An 18,206-nucleotide genomic window follows, 5' to 3' on the forward strand; every position below is an offset into this window, starting at 1 on the left:
TTTCCTGTGTTTACTGACTGGTTCTTTTTAAAACACTTTCCAGTGAATGGTATATGATTTCTAGCAACTCGCAATAAATGAATACGTAGAGTCTCACTCGTTATAATCGATATGAGCCGCGCCATGAGAAAACCAACATAGTGCCTTTGCGACCAGCATTGATCCAGATCAGCCTGCGCATCCGCGCAGCCTAGTCAGGATCCATGCTGTTCGCTTTCAAAGCCTCTCGCAATTAGAGGAACCATAAGCGAACACCATGGATCCTGACCAGACTCGTGGATGCGCAGGCTGGTCTTGATCCGTGCTGGTCGCAAACGCACTATGTTGGTTTTCTCATGGTGCGGCTCATATAACATGATACTAACGAAGTACAATAAATTCTCCCACCCTAGTTGATACAAGACCTAGTTTTCATACAAATGCTATTCTCTTTTCTTCTATGACAGTAGAGGTGATAAACTTACAAAAAAAAGGCCAAGCTACGTTACTTGTCACATTATTATGAATGATTTCATATATTTGCTATCGCTAATCCTTGACAGGCTTAAATGTTCAAAGTAGAAACAAAAGGTATTTGTTCACCTACCTGTCATATTGAGATCTAATTTTCTAAACTTGGCCATTAACAAGTGTTTATTTTTAATCTGTGTTGATATTTTACTCTTTATTTCGAATTTTCTTCCATATTCTTGAAAAAGGACAAGTGTCCGAAAATTCGAAATAAAGAGTAAAATATCAACACAGATTTGTACTATACTTCCCTTCGGAAGATTTACAGACATATTGTGTTTATTTTTAATTATTAAATCAATAATGGATTCAGTTCTGACTTACATGCGTTAATGTAAACACGCCCAGTGAACACAGGAACGTATTTTACCGAAGGTATTTACATAAATGCAATTAGACATGAACCAATCAATCAAATCCTATATGTTTTAATACGCGAAAGGAACGCTGATAATCTATACTAGTTTGTTTTCACGTTTCAAATTCTCAGTGCAACTTTAAATTGGCGTTATATATCTTCACGCTAGCCAGCCAAAAAAGTGCTGAGAAATTCTCAGTTATAAGAATTGTTGAGTTTGTTGAGTCTATGCCTTGTAGATCTACAACTAATTTAAAATTCACAAGTGAATTGTCAGCTTTTCTGTTAATGTTCCGTTTTTACATATCAGTCTTTTAGTTATTTATAGTCTATAGTCCTGCCTCGGAAGTTACATACTTAATATCTATACAAAACGTCCTGAGAATTGTCAATTTCCCACCTTGTCCAAATCCAGTTTGTCTATCAAATAAGGGAAGGATTAACTATCAATGAAATTTTCCGAAATATGTACTTAGGTAGTAATTTATTCTCTCCAAATAAATGTTGATAATACAGACACAGCACAGCTATAATACAAGATGACAGGACGAAAATTTCACCTGCTAACTTATTCAGTTAATCTTTTTTCAGTATAACTAAAAAACAATACATAAATAAATAGTTATCTTACACTGTAGAAACAATATGTGGTCTAAACTTTGCAAACGCAAAACAGTGAAATTTGAAACTAAACCACCATATATTAACCCTAAAACACAATATTAACCTTAAATGAGCCGCAGGCTGGTCTAGATCCATGCTGGTCGCAAACGCACTATGTTGAATTTCCCATGACGCGGCTCAAACATATACCTTGATATACTGATTTTAATTCGTTTGATCAACATATGAATTCTGAAAACAGAATTGAAAGGCTTCTTTTTGATGAGTCTTAATAGCACTACCAATCTGAAGGGCTGTTGTGTATAAAATATGAAATACCAAAGCGTATACTCTCCTGAGAATCGTTAGAAGCATGTTAGAAGCGTCTATATGAACCTTTGATTTTGAAAAAAAATCATCCCTTAGATACGACTTTCCAAGAATTACAGTCTAGTGGTAGAGCGCCTACTTCGAGTGCCGTATGTCGTGGGTTCGATCACTGGCCGCGTCATATGAAAGACCTAACAAAATTGTAATATAGTAGCTTCTTCGCTTGGCGCTAAGCATTAAGAGGATTAGAGTTAGGACTTGGATCAGCCCGGTGTTAGTATAATGTGACTGGGTAGTTATTATGTTATGTGTCTAAGGCATGATATTCCAGTGAGGCAGAGCTATAAAATTTGGCATTGTGCTTTCTACAACAAAAAGACACAGTCGTTTAAATGACTGAAAACGTTAAACCCGAACACACACGCACACACGCACACTTCTATGAATTACACCAACAATTAAGCTGTTAATAATGTCGACTTGTGATGTCATTTTATAGATATAAAACTGCTTAAAACTCACATCTATTCATCTTCAACATCACAAATCTACGACTTCCCGTACCTATGAATTATTCGTTTTGGGCGAAACAATGATATTTGTAAACGTAAAACTAAATGGAGTTAGAATGAATAATTTGACATTAGTATATATCGACATTTAACCTTTACCCTGCTAAAGTTAAAAAATGGACTGGTCCATTATTCAATTTGGGCAATACGATTTATTATTCCAAGGGGTGTTCACTGAAAATTTACCGACTGAATATCCTTGCAGGCTGATCTTGGTCTGCACTGGTCGCAAAGGCAGAATCACCTGCCGCTAGCAGTCTAAAGGTCAAAATGATTTAATTCATTACACTACACGAAATGATTATTAAAACTATCGACAAACATTTGGCATATATTGGGGAGAATATAACTCTTACCCCGGACCTTTATAGTGACTTTCATTTATACAAATACTCAACAATTAAAAAAGATATATATTATTCATTCAAACTTCTACAAAATTTTAAGCTTCAGTCCATTATATTCTTTATTTTTGTCTTCAGAGAATCGTTTATGATATGAAAATGAAATAATACAAGAAGCTTACAAATTGATCCATTGAGTGAAATGTACATTATTACCAATACTGATGCTACTTAATTTCAGGTTCATTTCAAGGCTCGTTGGTCTGTATTATATTTGTTAAATATTCATATATATCGAACTAGCGCCCGGTTTTGACATTTTCCCGAGAGGGATATCTGCGCAGTTCAAGCAACGATGAATAAATTCTGAAATTTTAACCATTGTTCCAATTTCAATCAATGGCGGACACAAAAGAACAGAATATTGAACGAGTCTCACAACATAGATCTGACATAAAACCATTACCACTGGGGACCAAGAACAGAATTAATTGGAAAAAAACAGGCTTTAAAAGAATATAAAATTTATGATATAAACAGTAGAAGGCCAGCAGAGCTTGAAAGAGCGGGCTGTTGCCCAAGGAACGTGTTGACGTCACAGTTACATTTTTTCACGTTCATTGAAGGGAACGATTGACAGTTGGGACATTTAACAGGATGTCTAGATACAAAATGGATATGACAGTGTATTTTTTTGAAATCGTTGTGATATTTTTTCTGTCTCAAGGTATGTATACAGACATGATTTAATTAATGTTCTGATGTATTTGTCATGACTTTTCGTAAATTATAAACTGTTAAAGGTAAAAACTATGGGACCTTTTACGAAAATAGTCTACCGTTTTTGCTCTTTTGAACTATATTTATCATGTGTTAGTATATGAATTAAGAAATAACAAAAAAAGTTATTAACCTGTCACCGATTTGACGCGTAATGGTTTGATAATGCAGAAATAATGAATAGATTGCCACAGAAACGCTTCAAAACATTGTTGCCTTAATTGACATCAGTTACCGCGAAAAATTAATAGTTCTTATTTTAAAAGTGCGTAATTTTGTGCATTTTCTTCTTTTGAACTATTTTTAAACAGCCATTATTTTCTGAAATATTTTTATGAGTCTTTCGTCCTGAATAATTATTAAGGATTGTGCATCTTTTATGAAGTTATATTGAAATTTTATGCAGAATGAATGAAAATGGATGATGGTAAGTGATGTTATTGGGAATATAGCTGGGTGAAAGGTTACTTATTACGGCCATTTTCACAAAGGAATTTGGCAGTTTGATTTGTAATACCTATTTTTCAGTTTCCTTTAATAATTTGTTACTTAATATACTAAAACTAAGTTCTAGAATTGTTCAAGTTTAAGTCGAAATTTGTGGTTTCTTGAATGAAATTGATATTACCATTGAAACGAAGCCCGTGACTTATATATATCTAAATTTATGCAAAAACTGATAAGCGTTGACATTGGTATATTCAGGGCGGGTGACACGTGACTTTTGTTTATGATCACATTGTGTCCACCTTAATGGCTGTCCACGTGTACTTGAAGGTTTCTTTTTTTGTATTTTTGTACAATTTCACATCATATTTGAATTTAATTTACCGACCATATTCCAGTCAACAACTTTCCGGTTCCAACGATGTATTATTTTGCTATGTGAGTGTTGCCGTTTTTTCCACTTACCCTGCAGAGATTTTCGAAGCGGTGACTTTTCTGTTGAAATAGTGTGGTCACATTGAGTCTCAAATTCCATAAAACACATTTTATGCATCTTAACAGGTTCATTATTGATAGAAATCGACTGAAAATGCACCTCAATCATGTATTTTGCTTCTTATGCGACTTTTGAATGTTTATGCGTGTTTTCTACAACGCTCCAGGGATTCATGTCTGAATGGTTACATTACGTCATGGTCGCATTGTGTCCAATAAGTTTAGGAAATGGTGTATATAGCAATTAATTCCAATCTTCTATTTGATAATGAGTCTTTTTAAGTGTTTTAGTGTTGCAATTCAATAAAGGTATTATAAAAGTACTAAATAGGTAGTCCAGCAGGCAGTATATATACTTTCGGGCTTGTCACATACTAGTAATGGCTAAAAGAAAAAATAATCATTTTTTTCCGAGATAAAGTGTCATTTTCTTTTCTTTTTTGTGTAAGCTAGTTCCTGTTTTTACATCATTTTGGACCTATAATTGACATTTTGTACCATTTTTGAGAAGACTTCTTTGTATTTATAGAAAAGTAAATGATCCTTTTTATACACATATTCCTCGTAAGAGTTAACATTACCCAATTTTGTGTCGCTCAACAATCTTGTCTAAACTTATTCTGCATTGTATTCAGAATCTTTTGGCATCATTTTCCAACTGTTTTCATGCAAGTCTACCAAAATTCATCATCACTGGCACACAAATTGTCTGTGCATTCAAATATATATTGTTGCCAAAGCATTAATCAGATACGTTACCTTCATCAGATCCATTACTATGAAGTGAAAAAAAATGTGAAAATCTTATCTTTATTAATAATGTGCGCCCATTACATACAACATTTATAATACTATTTTAAATTTTGATAAACAGTACTATAACAAAATCCAAATACATTGTTGAATGATTGATGCATGATTTCACAATCAGCAATCGATTTTTTTTTATTTTCCCTTACTGAACAGAAGAACTGCTGATAAGCATTTCACTAATATGAAATGTTTTATCTTTACTTATATGGAATTGAAAAGGAAGAACAATTTAGGTGGTGAAACCAGATACTAACTAGTACGTGATGAACAGATACGTTATTCAAAATGTCACATAATTCTGCGTTTTAGAATACATAAGTGATGGAATTAATATCATATAATCACTGAAGGGATGTAATGAATGTTTAAGAAACAATAGTACAACTCAAACAAATTGTCACTATCTAAGTCTGACCTTTGTGAGACCTCTGTAAAACATAGTGTAATCACAGCTACCGATCGGCCTATACCAACTGAGAGATCTGAGACATCATGTATGGCTGTAAATGCACAAATTGACACTATCTATAATGTTCTTAAAATATCAGATACGTTAACTTTGGATTTTATATCGAAATCTGTAACAAAAAGTTTGTATAAAATCGTTTAGGCAATTAATTCTTATGTCAAGCAGTCATGGATGGTTCAATATTTAATTATTACATTTTTATGCAATAAGTATATCTGTTTTAAATAGTGTCAGATACGTTACTAAATACCTCATGTATCGATGCGTGCATTCGTAGTGCATAAATATCACATCTTGAACTGTGATAATGATAATACTATATAATGATGTTTAAGCTGCTACTTGTGATTAAGATCTAGAATTTACATTTCTATATTAAATGTCAGGCTGTCAAACTTATTTGACCTGCTGTAGGCTTCAATTTTATTTCTTCCTTTAACCTGAGATAAGCTTAGCTAGAAATGAAAACGTAAGACATGCATACTCAGTTTTGTTAAAGAAATCTGAATATGACAAATAAAATGTTGTATTTCATTTATAGATGATACTCAAAACAATGTCCTATATCATAAAGAGCTTGATAGTAACGTATCGGGTTTTGGAATCCTCAGTACCATTAAATAAATACACTTTAAAATGTATTTTCAACTAGCTTAGTGCGCCCATGTAGATTTTTACCTCATACAGGCTTTCTACTTTCAATATTACACAGATATTATAAAATTTGATTTCCCCCCAAAGATTTATATGTATCAAATTCTAAAATTGCATGTACAACTAAGAGATGTCGTTTTCGTGTAAACTCCGCATTTCTGGCATTTATTGCATCTATTCAGTGACTATCTGATGTTAATTCCATCACTTTTGCATCCCTAAAGCACAGAACACATTCCGAATTTAAAATATCGGTAACGTATCGGTTCATCACGTATCTCGTTTCAACATCTAAATTCTACTTCCTTTTCCATTTCATTTAATTACTTAAAACTTTCATGTTGGTGAAATGCTTAGCAGCAATTCTTATGTTCTGTAAGGGAAAATAAAACAGTTGATTGCTGATTGTGAAATCATGCATCAATCATTCAATAATGTATGTGGATTTTGTTATTGATTTCTAGTAACATACTGTTTATCAAAATTTAAAATCGTATTATAAACGTTGTATGTAATGGACGCACATTATTAATAAAGATAAGATTTTCACATTTTTTTTCACTTCATAGTTATTTAACAGATGAAGGTAACGTATCTGATTAATGCTTTGGCGATAATATATTATATCTGAATGCACAGACAATTAAAATTGTGTGCCAATGATGATAAATTTTGGTAGACTTGCATGAAAATAGTTTAAAAATGATGACAAAAGATTCTAAATACAATGCAGAATAAGTTTAGTCAAGATTGTTGAGCGACACAAAATTGGGCAATGTTAACTCTTACGAGGAATATGTGTATAAAAAGGTTCATTTATTTTTCCGGCATAAATACAAAGAAGTCTTCTCGAAAATGGTACAAAATGTCAATTATAGGTCCAAAATGATGTAAAAATAGGAACTAGCTTACAGAAAAAAATGACAATGACAATATATCTCGGAAAGGGAAAAAAATTCTTATTGCCATTAGATGTATGTGACAAGCCCGAAAGTATTGCTGGACTACCTGCTTAGTATTTTTATGTATACCTTTATTGAATTGCAACACTAAAACACTTAAAAAGACTCATTATCATATAGAAGATTGGAATTAATTGCTATATACACCATTTATTAAATTTATTGGACACAATGTGACCATGACGTAATGTAACCATTCAGACATGAATCCCTGGAACGTTGTAGAAAAACACGCATAAACATTCAAAAGTCGCATGTGAAGTAAAATACATGATTGAGGTGCATTTTCAGTCGATTTCTACCAACAACGAACCTGTTAAGATGCATAAAATGTGTTTTTTGAACTTGGGACTCAATGTGACCACACTATTTCAAGAGAAAAATCACCGCTTCGAAAATCTCTGCAGGGTAAATGGAAAAACGGCAACACCCGCATAGCAAAATAATACATCGTTGGAACCGGAAAGTTGTTGAGGTAAAGGTAAAAGGTAACTTTTATTTACCGTCGCTTGGTGAAAACAATTAACATAAGCTCTATAGAGCTTTTCTGCGACCCTATATTAAGAACAGTTAAAACCAATCATACCTCACCCCCAGCAATTTGCTGGTACCCATTTACAGCTGGGTCGACTGAGGCAATCGTGATAAAGTGCCTTGCCCAAGGACACACCGCAATGGGAGTAGCCACGATTCGAACCAGGGGCCTTCACCTCCGTAGGCAGGGGCCTTTATCTCGGTAGGAAAGCATCTTAGCCCTCTCGACCAATGCGTCCACGACTTGAACATGATCGGTAAAATATGTTCAAATATGATGACAAATTGCAGAAAAATACAAAAAAAAAAAACTTCTAGTACATGGGGGCAGCCATTAAAGTGGACACAATGTGATCATAAAGAAAAGTCACGTGATCACCCGCCCTGTATATTTAAGGAACACAGTTTCGGCTTTTTATTTGCATTTCAACAATATCCACGAGAATAATAACAGCATGCAAAACGATTTTCCATAAAAAATGTCAGACAAAGGATAATGTCAAGACGGGAAGAACATTTTCTAAGCACTGGATTGTAACACGAACAAATGTTGTTTGAATTTGTTTTTATGCTACTTACGCTAAACATCCACAGTTACAATTATAAACGTTTTAAGCATCTCACATAATTATAAGGCAATACTTTTGTTGGTTGAATATGTTTCTTGCAATTTCTGAACGAAAATAATCATGTTTTGATGTCACGTCTAATATGTTCGGGTGTTTATTCAAACACCTTGTGTAAAGATTTCTGGTCACAATATGTTCTTCAGCTTGCTTGTTTACATTGGGTCCTAAGACAGGAAAAATAATCGTTCTTAATATAGCAATGGTTATTGAGGCTTAGCAATACTAGAGATAATGCTTACTGATTATTGCTATGCTGTCCATATTATAAGTTAGACTAAATGCTCTTAAAATCTTAACCTTTTAACCCGAATTTTTTTAAAATTCGCTTTGTCGTGGGAACCTGCGATATAAATATGTTTGGTCAATATTGATACGCCTGTAGTTAAATTATGCAATAGAATGTTATACAAGAGTTTGCATCAAATAGAAATAAAAGAAGAATACTTATACTCAAGATATAACCTATGAAATATTGATATATTTACATCCAAGATTTAGACTGATATTCTGTAACTGTTGGGAGATCGAATTTGACCATGACAAATATACCAACAGCAGTAAAGATCAAAATTAATTTGTTGACATTTTAAATAAAATTCAGAAACTTCGTCTTTTTCTGAATGAAAATCACAATTAACCGGGAATGTGTCTTTTTTACTGCTGAAAATATCCTTATCTGGGAATTATAATTTTGATTTTCAGATACTCATGGACAGTAAAACAACCTATTTATGTAACAAGTCACTGTAAAAAATGAATATAAGGATTGGCTTAAGCGGGTATCAACCACAGTGTTGTTATGCCGACATTACAACACTTTGATATTTATCGCCTAGTATACGTAATATTTTACTTAAAACTATATTTAATCAGTTTTTGCTCAAGTGACGGATTTGCCCGGTTTTACCTCTCCCCCATTTTTAAAATTTGCTTTTCTTTTCCTGGTTTCCCAACCAAGATGGAGTTGTTTACCAAATAATCAAGGCCTTAAACTGCGTTCTAGTTCAGATGCGCAGGAACTATAGGCTGATCACAACCAAAACAAATGTAAGCCTCCGCAGGTCTATAACAATGTTGATTAAAATTATGCCGAATCTCATTTATCGGAGCAGTAGTGAACTGGATTTTTTTCGTATTTTATGTAAACATTATATAATTAATGCATGAAATCGCTAGTTGTCATTAACAACACGAGAGTCATCTCGCATGGGATGGGGTGGGGGTGGTGGTTGCAAGAGGAGTTTTGCATGTGAAAAATCACCGGAAACGCCAGTTGTCATTAACGCCTGACCGGTGTGCAAGAAAATGCTCTCTTAATAGTATGCTCGTCAAGCGTTTTGTATCACAGAATATGCTTAGCTCGAGCTTCTTCTTAGTTAAACTAGCAATCAAGTTGAGCCATGTTAGAATTTAGCATTATTATGAATTCTATAAACATACTTTGCCTATGGAATTATAATATTGAGCCGCACCATGAGAAAACCAACATCGTTTGTTTGTTTGTTTTGTTTTGGGTTTAACGCCGGATTTTCAATAGTATTTAAAGGTCCAATACTAAGGAAAGTAAATAAATTTAATTTCTTTTAAAAAGCACAGAAACTATTTCATTTTATTGGAAAATGAAAGTTGGTATGTAGAAATTCGAAATAAATCGCAGTATATGTACAATTATTTTTCTATGAAGTATGAAGAAAGTTAAAAAGACCTGGGGGTCATTCTGTCGATTCATTGAAATTTCAACATAATACACATACATTTCTTTGAGTTCCAAAGACCTTCTGTAAATTTTGACCTGCCAATCTTCATTATTTAGTGTCTTGCAGAAGTCTATGCACTGGCTATGAAAAAAATTGCCAACTCACTTTCCCTTAGTAATGGACCTTTAAGTCATGTAACGGCGGGCAGTTAACCTAACCAGTGTTTCTGGATTCTGTACCAGTACAAACCTGTTCTCCGCAAGTAACTGCCAACTTCCCCACATGAATCATTGGTAGAGGACGAATGATTTCAGACATAATGTCTTTTAAGGTATTAGGTCACTAATAGTAATGTTTACAAAATGGCCTTTGCTTGATATATTCTGAAAGGTAACCGTGTTTTGCACTATTTTGCAAATTTTAAACAACTTTTACCGTGCCGTTTTTAAAAAAGTTTGAATAACTTATGGTATCTCCTCAAGCTCAAGTAGAGACACATTTCAAAGTGATAGGCACTATCCAAAACGTTTGCAGAGAAGTCATTTTACCATTAATTCCAATAGTAGAAACATCAATCTATTGGTAAACAATTATAAAACACAATATAAAAACGTCAATATCATTTTTCTATGGTGCCTCAAGTAAATGGATTTAATGAGACAGAATTCATACTTCAACATTGAAAAAATAAGGTCGAATGATGTGTTTCTGTTTTGAATTTTGCTTACTCCATTTAAAAATAACCTTAGGGAAGACGTAAAACCTACCTAAATTTCTTCCACAATGTATGATCTAAAAGTGAAAGCAAAATAGAGAACTTTCACCGTGCGTAACTCAATATTTTTAAAGATTTGTAACTCTACCCCTTCTGTTTAAGTAGTAAATTCTCTTTGAACACCAAGAAATTGCTTATAAGATTCATCTTTTTCCATTTTTGTACAAAAAATCAATGATAAGTCTTGAAAGAAGTAAAAACTTACTAGTAAAAAAGGAAAATAACGAAAAAAAATTTGGTCCCAGTAGGGCTTGAACCTACGCCCCCCTAAGAATTGCAGTAAAAGTAGGTTTATGGTAGGAATTGAATACTCTTCAAAAAGGAGGTTCTCTATTAGTGATCTAGTACCTTAACAAATCGTCACGGAGAACATATGCCCCGTCCGAGGATCGACCTCACGACCCCGCGATCCGTAGACCGACGCTCTCTCTCTATTGAGTTAAGCGGGCGGGTAAACCAAGATCGTACATTTGCGACCAGCACGGATCCAGACCAGTCTGCGCAACCGCGGATCCATGCTGTTCGCTAATGGTTTCTCTAATTGCAATAGGCTTTGACAGCGAACAGCATGGATCCTGACCCGACTGACGGGATGCGCATTCATTTCTTGAACTAGAGCTGCTTTTGAGTTCACGTCTCCCACAACTGCCTTATCATCTGAATATTGTGAGTGTCAACCATGCACCAATACATGTATCTCTGGCATCTGTGTACAGAGTGATAATATTCGGTAATTGAATGGCCATCAATCTGAAGTACCTGGGTCGATTGGGCTAGTTATCGAACTTTGCCGAGGACTTATTGGCAAACACATTTTGTTCAGTTCTGGTGAAGATCGGATGAGAAATAATTGACTTCGAGTGCTGATAAGTGTGTACAGAGTGATTTTCGGTAATTCAAGGGCCATCATTCTGAAGTGCCTGTGCCGATCTGGCTAGTTATAGAACTTGGCCGAGGACTTATAGGCAAATACATTTTGTTCACGTTTGGTAAAGATCGGAGGCCAAGTTTTGGTTATTTAAGGGCCATAATGCTGAAGTGCCTAGGACCATTTGGCTCGTAATCGAACTTGGCGGAGGACTTATAGATAACCACATTTTTATAAAGTTTGGTGAAGATCGGATGAGAACTGTTCAATTTTGAACGCGGACAAAATTTGTGACAGACACACAAACACACATGGACACACAGACAGCAGTAAATCAATATATCTCCGACACCACTATTTTGTGGGAGACGTAATAACAGTTCCTTCTAAAATAGTAATTAAAGTCAGTAAACTATTTAAAAAAAACAGATTTGCATAAAAACACTTTGCGCTATAAAATATAGTATAACCATATATTTTTGCTTTGTCAAAATTTCAAGCGCGAGGTTTAATATTCACGAAATATTAACAAGAAAAAATAACAGAACAGGTTCTGTTATTATGGACGATGTCTAAGAATAACCTTAAGGTGTGCTATTTTTTCTGGTAATTAAACAATAAATATGCAATGCACTACAATATCACTGTATACAGACACCGTGTATTACTATGGAACGCCATAGGTTCTTATGATGTTGATTTAGCACTTAATGATGCGCATACATCTGTATCTGAAGTGCTTCTACTTGTATGTGCAGTGCTTATACATGTATACGATGTGCTTATCACTGTATACGGTATGCTTACATCAGTATGTGCGGTGATTTTAGCTATATATGCGGTCCTTTCAGATGTATATGCAATACTTTCGTCTGATTGTGCGGTATATATAACTTTGTATGCGATCGTTTCAACTGTTTATGCGGTGCTTTCATCTTTATATGCGTTGCCTTATAACTATATGCGGATTTAACTGTATACGGAGTGCATTTATCTGTATATAACATTAAATGTTTTGCTTTTGACTTTATATGCGATGCTTTACACTACATATGTTGTCCTTTTATCTTTATATTATATGCTTTCTACTGTATGCGTGGTACTTAAAACTGTATATGAACTGGTTTTACATTTTCATTCGGTGGTTTAAGCTGCATATGCGGTGATTTTAGCTTTATATGTGGCGCTTTCTAATGTGTATGCGTTGCTTTTAACGGTATATGGGGTTGTTTCACCTTTCGTTGGTCCTCTTTTCATTATGTATAGTAGTTCGATTTTCATATTCGGCACTTCCAACTTTATTTGCGGTGATTTCAAGTGTATATGCGGTACAAACTTCATTGTGTTAAAACAACATTATGAGATCCAGTTTATTACGAAAATTAACTCCTCGTTTCAACTTTATGCTGAAGTGCCTAGGACCATTTGGCTCGTAATCGAACTTGGCGGAGGACTTATAGATAACCACATTTTTATAAAGTTTGGTGAAGATCGGATGAGAACTGTTCAATTTTGAACGCGGACAAAATTTGTGACAGACACACAAACACACATGGACACACAGACAGCAGTAAATCAATATATCTCCGACACCACTATTTTGTGGGAGACGTAATAACAGTTCCTTCTAAAATAGTAATTAAAGTCAGTAAACTATTTAAAAAAAAACAGATTTGCATAAAAACACTTTGCGCTATAAAATATAGTATAACCATATATTTTTGCTTTGTCAAAATTTCAAGCGCGAGGTTTAATATTCACGAAATATTAACAAGAAAAAATAACAGAACAGGTTCTGTTATTATGGACGATGTCTAAGAATAACCTTAAGGTGTGCTATTTTTTCTGGTAATTAAACAATAAATATGCAATGCACTACAATATCACTGTATACAGACACCGTGTATTACTATGGAACGCCATAGGTTCTTATGATGTTGATTTAGCACTTTATGATGCGCATACATCTGTATCTGAAGTGCTTCTACTTGTATGTGCAGTGCTTATACATGTATACGATGTGCTTATCACTGTATACGGTATGCTTACATCAGTATGTGCGGTGATTTTAGCTATATATGCGGTCCTTTCAGATGTATATGCAATACTTTCATCTGATTGTGCGGTATATATAACTTTGTATGCGATCGTTTCAACTGTTTATGCGGTGCTTTCATCTTTATATGCGTCGCCTTATAACTATATGCGGATTTAACTGTATACGGAGTGCATTTATCTGTATATAACATTAAATGTTTTGCTTTTGACTTTATATGCGATGCTTTAAACTACATATGTTGTCCTTTTATCTTTATATTATATGCTTTCTACTGTATGCGTGGTACTTAAAACTGTATATGAACTGGTTTTACATCTTCATTCGGTGGTTTAAGCTGCATATGCGGTGATTTTAGCTTTATATGTGGCGCTTTCTAATGTGTATGCGTTGCTTTTAACGGTATATGGGGTTGTTTCACCTTTCGTTGGTCCTCTTTTCATTATGTATAGTAGTTCGATTTTCATATTCGGCACTTCCAACTTTATTTGCGGTGATTTCAAGTGTATATGCGGTACAAACTTCATTGTGTTAAAACAACATTATGAGATCCAGTTTATTACGAAAATTAACTCCTCGTTTCAACTTTATGCTGAAGTGCCTAGGACCATTTGGCTCGTAATCGAACTTGGCGGAGGACTTATAGATAACCACATTTTTATAAAGTTTGGTGAAGATCGGATGAGAACTGTTCAATTTTGAACGCGGACAAAATTTGTGACAGACACACAAACACACATGGACACACAGACAGCAGTAAATCAATATATCTCCGACACCACTATTTTGTGGGAGACGTAATAACAGTTCCTTCTAAAATAGTAATTAAAGTCAGTAAACTATTTAAAAAAAACAGATTTGCATAAAAACACTTTGCGCTATAAAATATAGTATAACCATATATTTTTGCTTTGTCAAAATTTCAAGCGCGAGGTTTAATATTCACGAAATATTAACAAGAAAAAATAACAGAACAGGTTCTGTTATTATGGACGATGTCTAAGAATAACCTTAAGGTGTGCTATTTTTTCTGGTAATTAAACAATAAATATGCAATGCACTACAATATCACTGTATACAGACACCGTGTATTACTATGGAACGCCATAGGTTCTTATGATGTTGATTTAGCACTTTATGATGCGCATACATCTGTATCTGAAGTGCTTCTACTTGTATGTGCAGTGCTTATACATGTATACGATGTGCTTATCACTGTATACGGTATGCTTACATCAGTATGTGCGGTGATTTTAGCTATATATGCGGTCCTTTCAGATGTATATGCAATACTTTCATCTGATTGTGCGGTATATATAACTTTGTATGCGATCGTTTCAACTGTTTATGCGGTGCTTTCATCTTTATATGCGTCGCCTTATAACTATATGCGGATTTAACTGTATACGGAGTGCATTTATCTGTATATAACATTAAATGTTTTGCTTTTGACTTTATATGCGATGCTTTAAACTACATATGTTGTTCTTTTATCTTTATATTATATGCTTTCTACTGTATGCGTGGTACTTAAAACTGTATATGAACTGGTTTTACATTTTCATTCGGTGGTTTCAGCTGCATATGCGGTGATTTTAGCTTTATATGTGGTGCTTTCTAATGTGTATGCGTTGCTTTTAACGGTATATGGGGTTGTTTCACCTTTCGTTGGTCCTCTTTTCATTATGTATAGTAGTTCGATTTTCATATTCGGCACTTCCAACTTTATTTGCGGTGATTTCAAGTGTATATGCGGTACAAACTTCATTGTGTTTAAAGAACATTATGAGATCCAGTTTATTACGAAAATTAACGAGCATCGTCTAAAATATCTGACATTAGGATTTCATACAAGGGTATTATTATTTATAAACATGTGTCAACATTGTCTTTAAGTTAGGAGAGAATGCAAAGAAAACAAAAGGAAATTAAACAACATACGCCTTTTTTCGCACTTAAGGTTATTTTCGTTAACGATTTTCACACACACACACACACACACACACACACACACACACACATAAACATACACACACACACATCATAAATATTTGCTGTTCATTTCGTGAACATGTGCAGACATGTTCTTTAAAGTAACAGAAAATACAGTTCTAAAAAAATCCGCATATGAAAATTTATTTTCGTTATCGATTTTGACGCTCGCTAATTTATTCCAAATTACTATAACACTCTTTTTTACTCTACGGGGTTTCGAATGCAAAGACTTTATAGTTCTCACTCTGTTTTATTTAACGTTTGTCGATAGTTATCCTAACAAGAAAATTCTTTATAAAGAATTGTAGTAAGACAAGAAGTTTATGAGGTTTACATATCGTGTTATTCTATTATTTTGCAAATAGCAATACATGTACTAAACACCACACTTAACAACAATTTAAACGGTTCACTTTTTTCAATTTTGTTTCGTTTATTCCACGACGAATAATTACAGCAGCGGTCTGGAAGGCACTTCTCTACATAGAAGACTCTAATCACACCCTTGTTCATGTGATGGTATTTGCACAGGTTTTTACCATATTTATTAAACTTACTTATAATTTTTTAGATATATCAATATTCTTGGTAAATATGCTGAGCGAAACTTAGCTTTAAAACTGTGAACAGCGTCGTTTAGGATAAACGCTTTGTCTACATTTCACTCAGCGTAGCACAATCAGCAGAGTGAAACAAATAGACACTCTCCTCCAATGAGGCAGAGTGTTGCATAAATCTTTAATTTTGATAAATTATCTATAATGCATTATCAAGTAGTCTGATTTGCACACTGAAGTCACGTGGCATGCGTCGGTCAAGGTCACGAATTCGTTCTTAGTACGGCATTCGCCGAAAAATATTAAATTATATAGCAGTGTTATTACCCTTAGGGTTATCGAATGTTCGAATAGTCTATAGTTTTCACACTGTTTTATTAACGTTTCGGCCTTAAGGCCTTTATCAAAATGACAAATAATGAATAATTCTCTACATCATGCCGTCTCTCAATACAACAAAGGAAAAACAAACCCAAATACAAACTGTGAATATTTAAAGGTAGGCTTTTATAGTCAGGGAAAATTGTATGGAATTGTTTGCCAACAGAAATCAAAATCTCATCTTCATTGCCATGTTTTAAATTAACTGTATAAAATGGATCGATGGATGAATGTATTTTAATACTAACTACATTTCATGTCTTTTGTTTCATGCATATAATTTCTTTGATTTCTATTGATATTTGTTACTATGACCGACCTACTTACCTACCTACCGACCTACTTTATTGAGTTTCTGCGATTGCATACTGAAACTTTAAATTGTAATAGAAATATTAATTTGTTTTCATATAATTTTATGAAGGGAAAAACTATAAAATCAAGTAAATCAAACTTTACATGAATTATTGTTGAGCACTAGGAGATCCTGACATGTAATGAAAATGTGTGCTTAAGTTTGAAGCTTAAATAAAAAAGAATGTTAAAAACGGTAAGTGTGTAAAGTTCTGATTCAAAATATGCACCTTTTTGTAACAAAACCATGAATAAGAACATTTAAGAACATGTAAAATTGCTGATCCACAAGTTCTCTCAATATAATTATACACATGTACATTATAACCGTGTATTCTGAATATATATAAGAAAAACATTTTTTCTCTGAGATAGTGTTAACTTCATTTTAAAATATGTCAGCAATTTAAATGCATGAACAAATACAAGGTTTTAGTTTGATACCAACACTTTTCATGGTTTTATGGCATTTTCTGTAACATATGCGCGTCAAATTTTGCCAAAACAGCCGTTGCGACAAAAATTGCAATTTTGCAGTTTTCCACACTGGAGCTTAGTAATACCGTTTTCTCATTTTCTTCTCTGGTCTGCACACAAATAACACATCTGAACAGTAAAAAAGTATTCAATATTACTTCTAACCGCGAGAAATTAGCAATATGTTGGCTACAACATTGCATTTGTTTTAAGAATATTCACCCAAAACAGTAAAAATGTGATATTTTTGGTTTTATCTATTTTAACAGCAAAATTGAATTAAATTTGTCATTTTTCTATCAAATTCTAATCAAAATAGTCCATTTTCATCCTCATCTGGCCAGAAAAATTGAAATGTTCCCTAATAGGCATGAGCACACTAAATAGCCGGCCTTCTTTATTCTATATAAAACTGACAAATTTCCAATGGATGCAGTACGTGTCAGGGCCCATTTTTAATGGCTGTAACTTACATTTTATTGAACAATTTTGTCAGTGCTGAAAAAAAAAATCAAAAGAAAAGTGGAGGGCATGTCTGATACAAGA

General features: G+C 33.8%; 1 protein-coding gene across 1 annotated transcript in view; it reads left to right on the forward strand.

Moving 5' to 3' along the window:
* The first annotated feature begins 3,220 nt into the window (after nt 1-3,220).
* Nucleotides 3,221-18,206, forward strand: part of LOC123565009 (uncharacterized) — a 118,648-nt gene continuing 103,662 nt past the window's right edge. Inside the window, exon 1 of the mRNA XM_045358993.2 lies at nt 3,221-3,444. Coding sequence (XP_045214928.2) covers nt 3,375-3,444 — 70 coding nt within the window. The 5' untranslated portion in view covers nt 3,221-3,374. The remainder of the gene's footprint in view (nt 3,445-18,206) is intronic.

The sequence above is a fragment of the Mercenaria mercenaria genome, chromosome 2, assembly GCF_021730395.1.
Source record: "Mercenaria mercenaria strain notata chromosome 2, MADL_Memer_1, whole genome shotgun sequence".
In the NCBI taxonomy this organism is placed as follows: domain Eukaryota; kingdom Metazoa; phylum Mollusca; class Bivalvia; order Venerida; family Veneridae; genus Mercenaria; species Mercenaria mercenaria.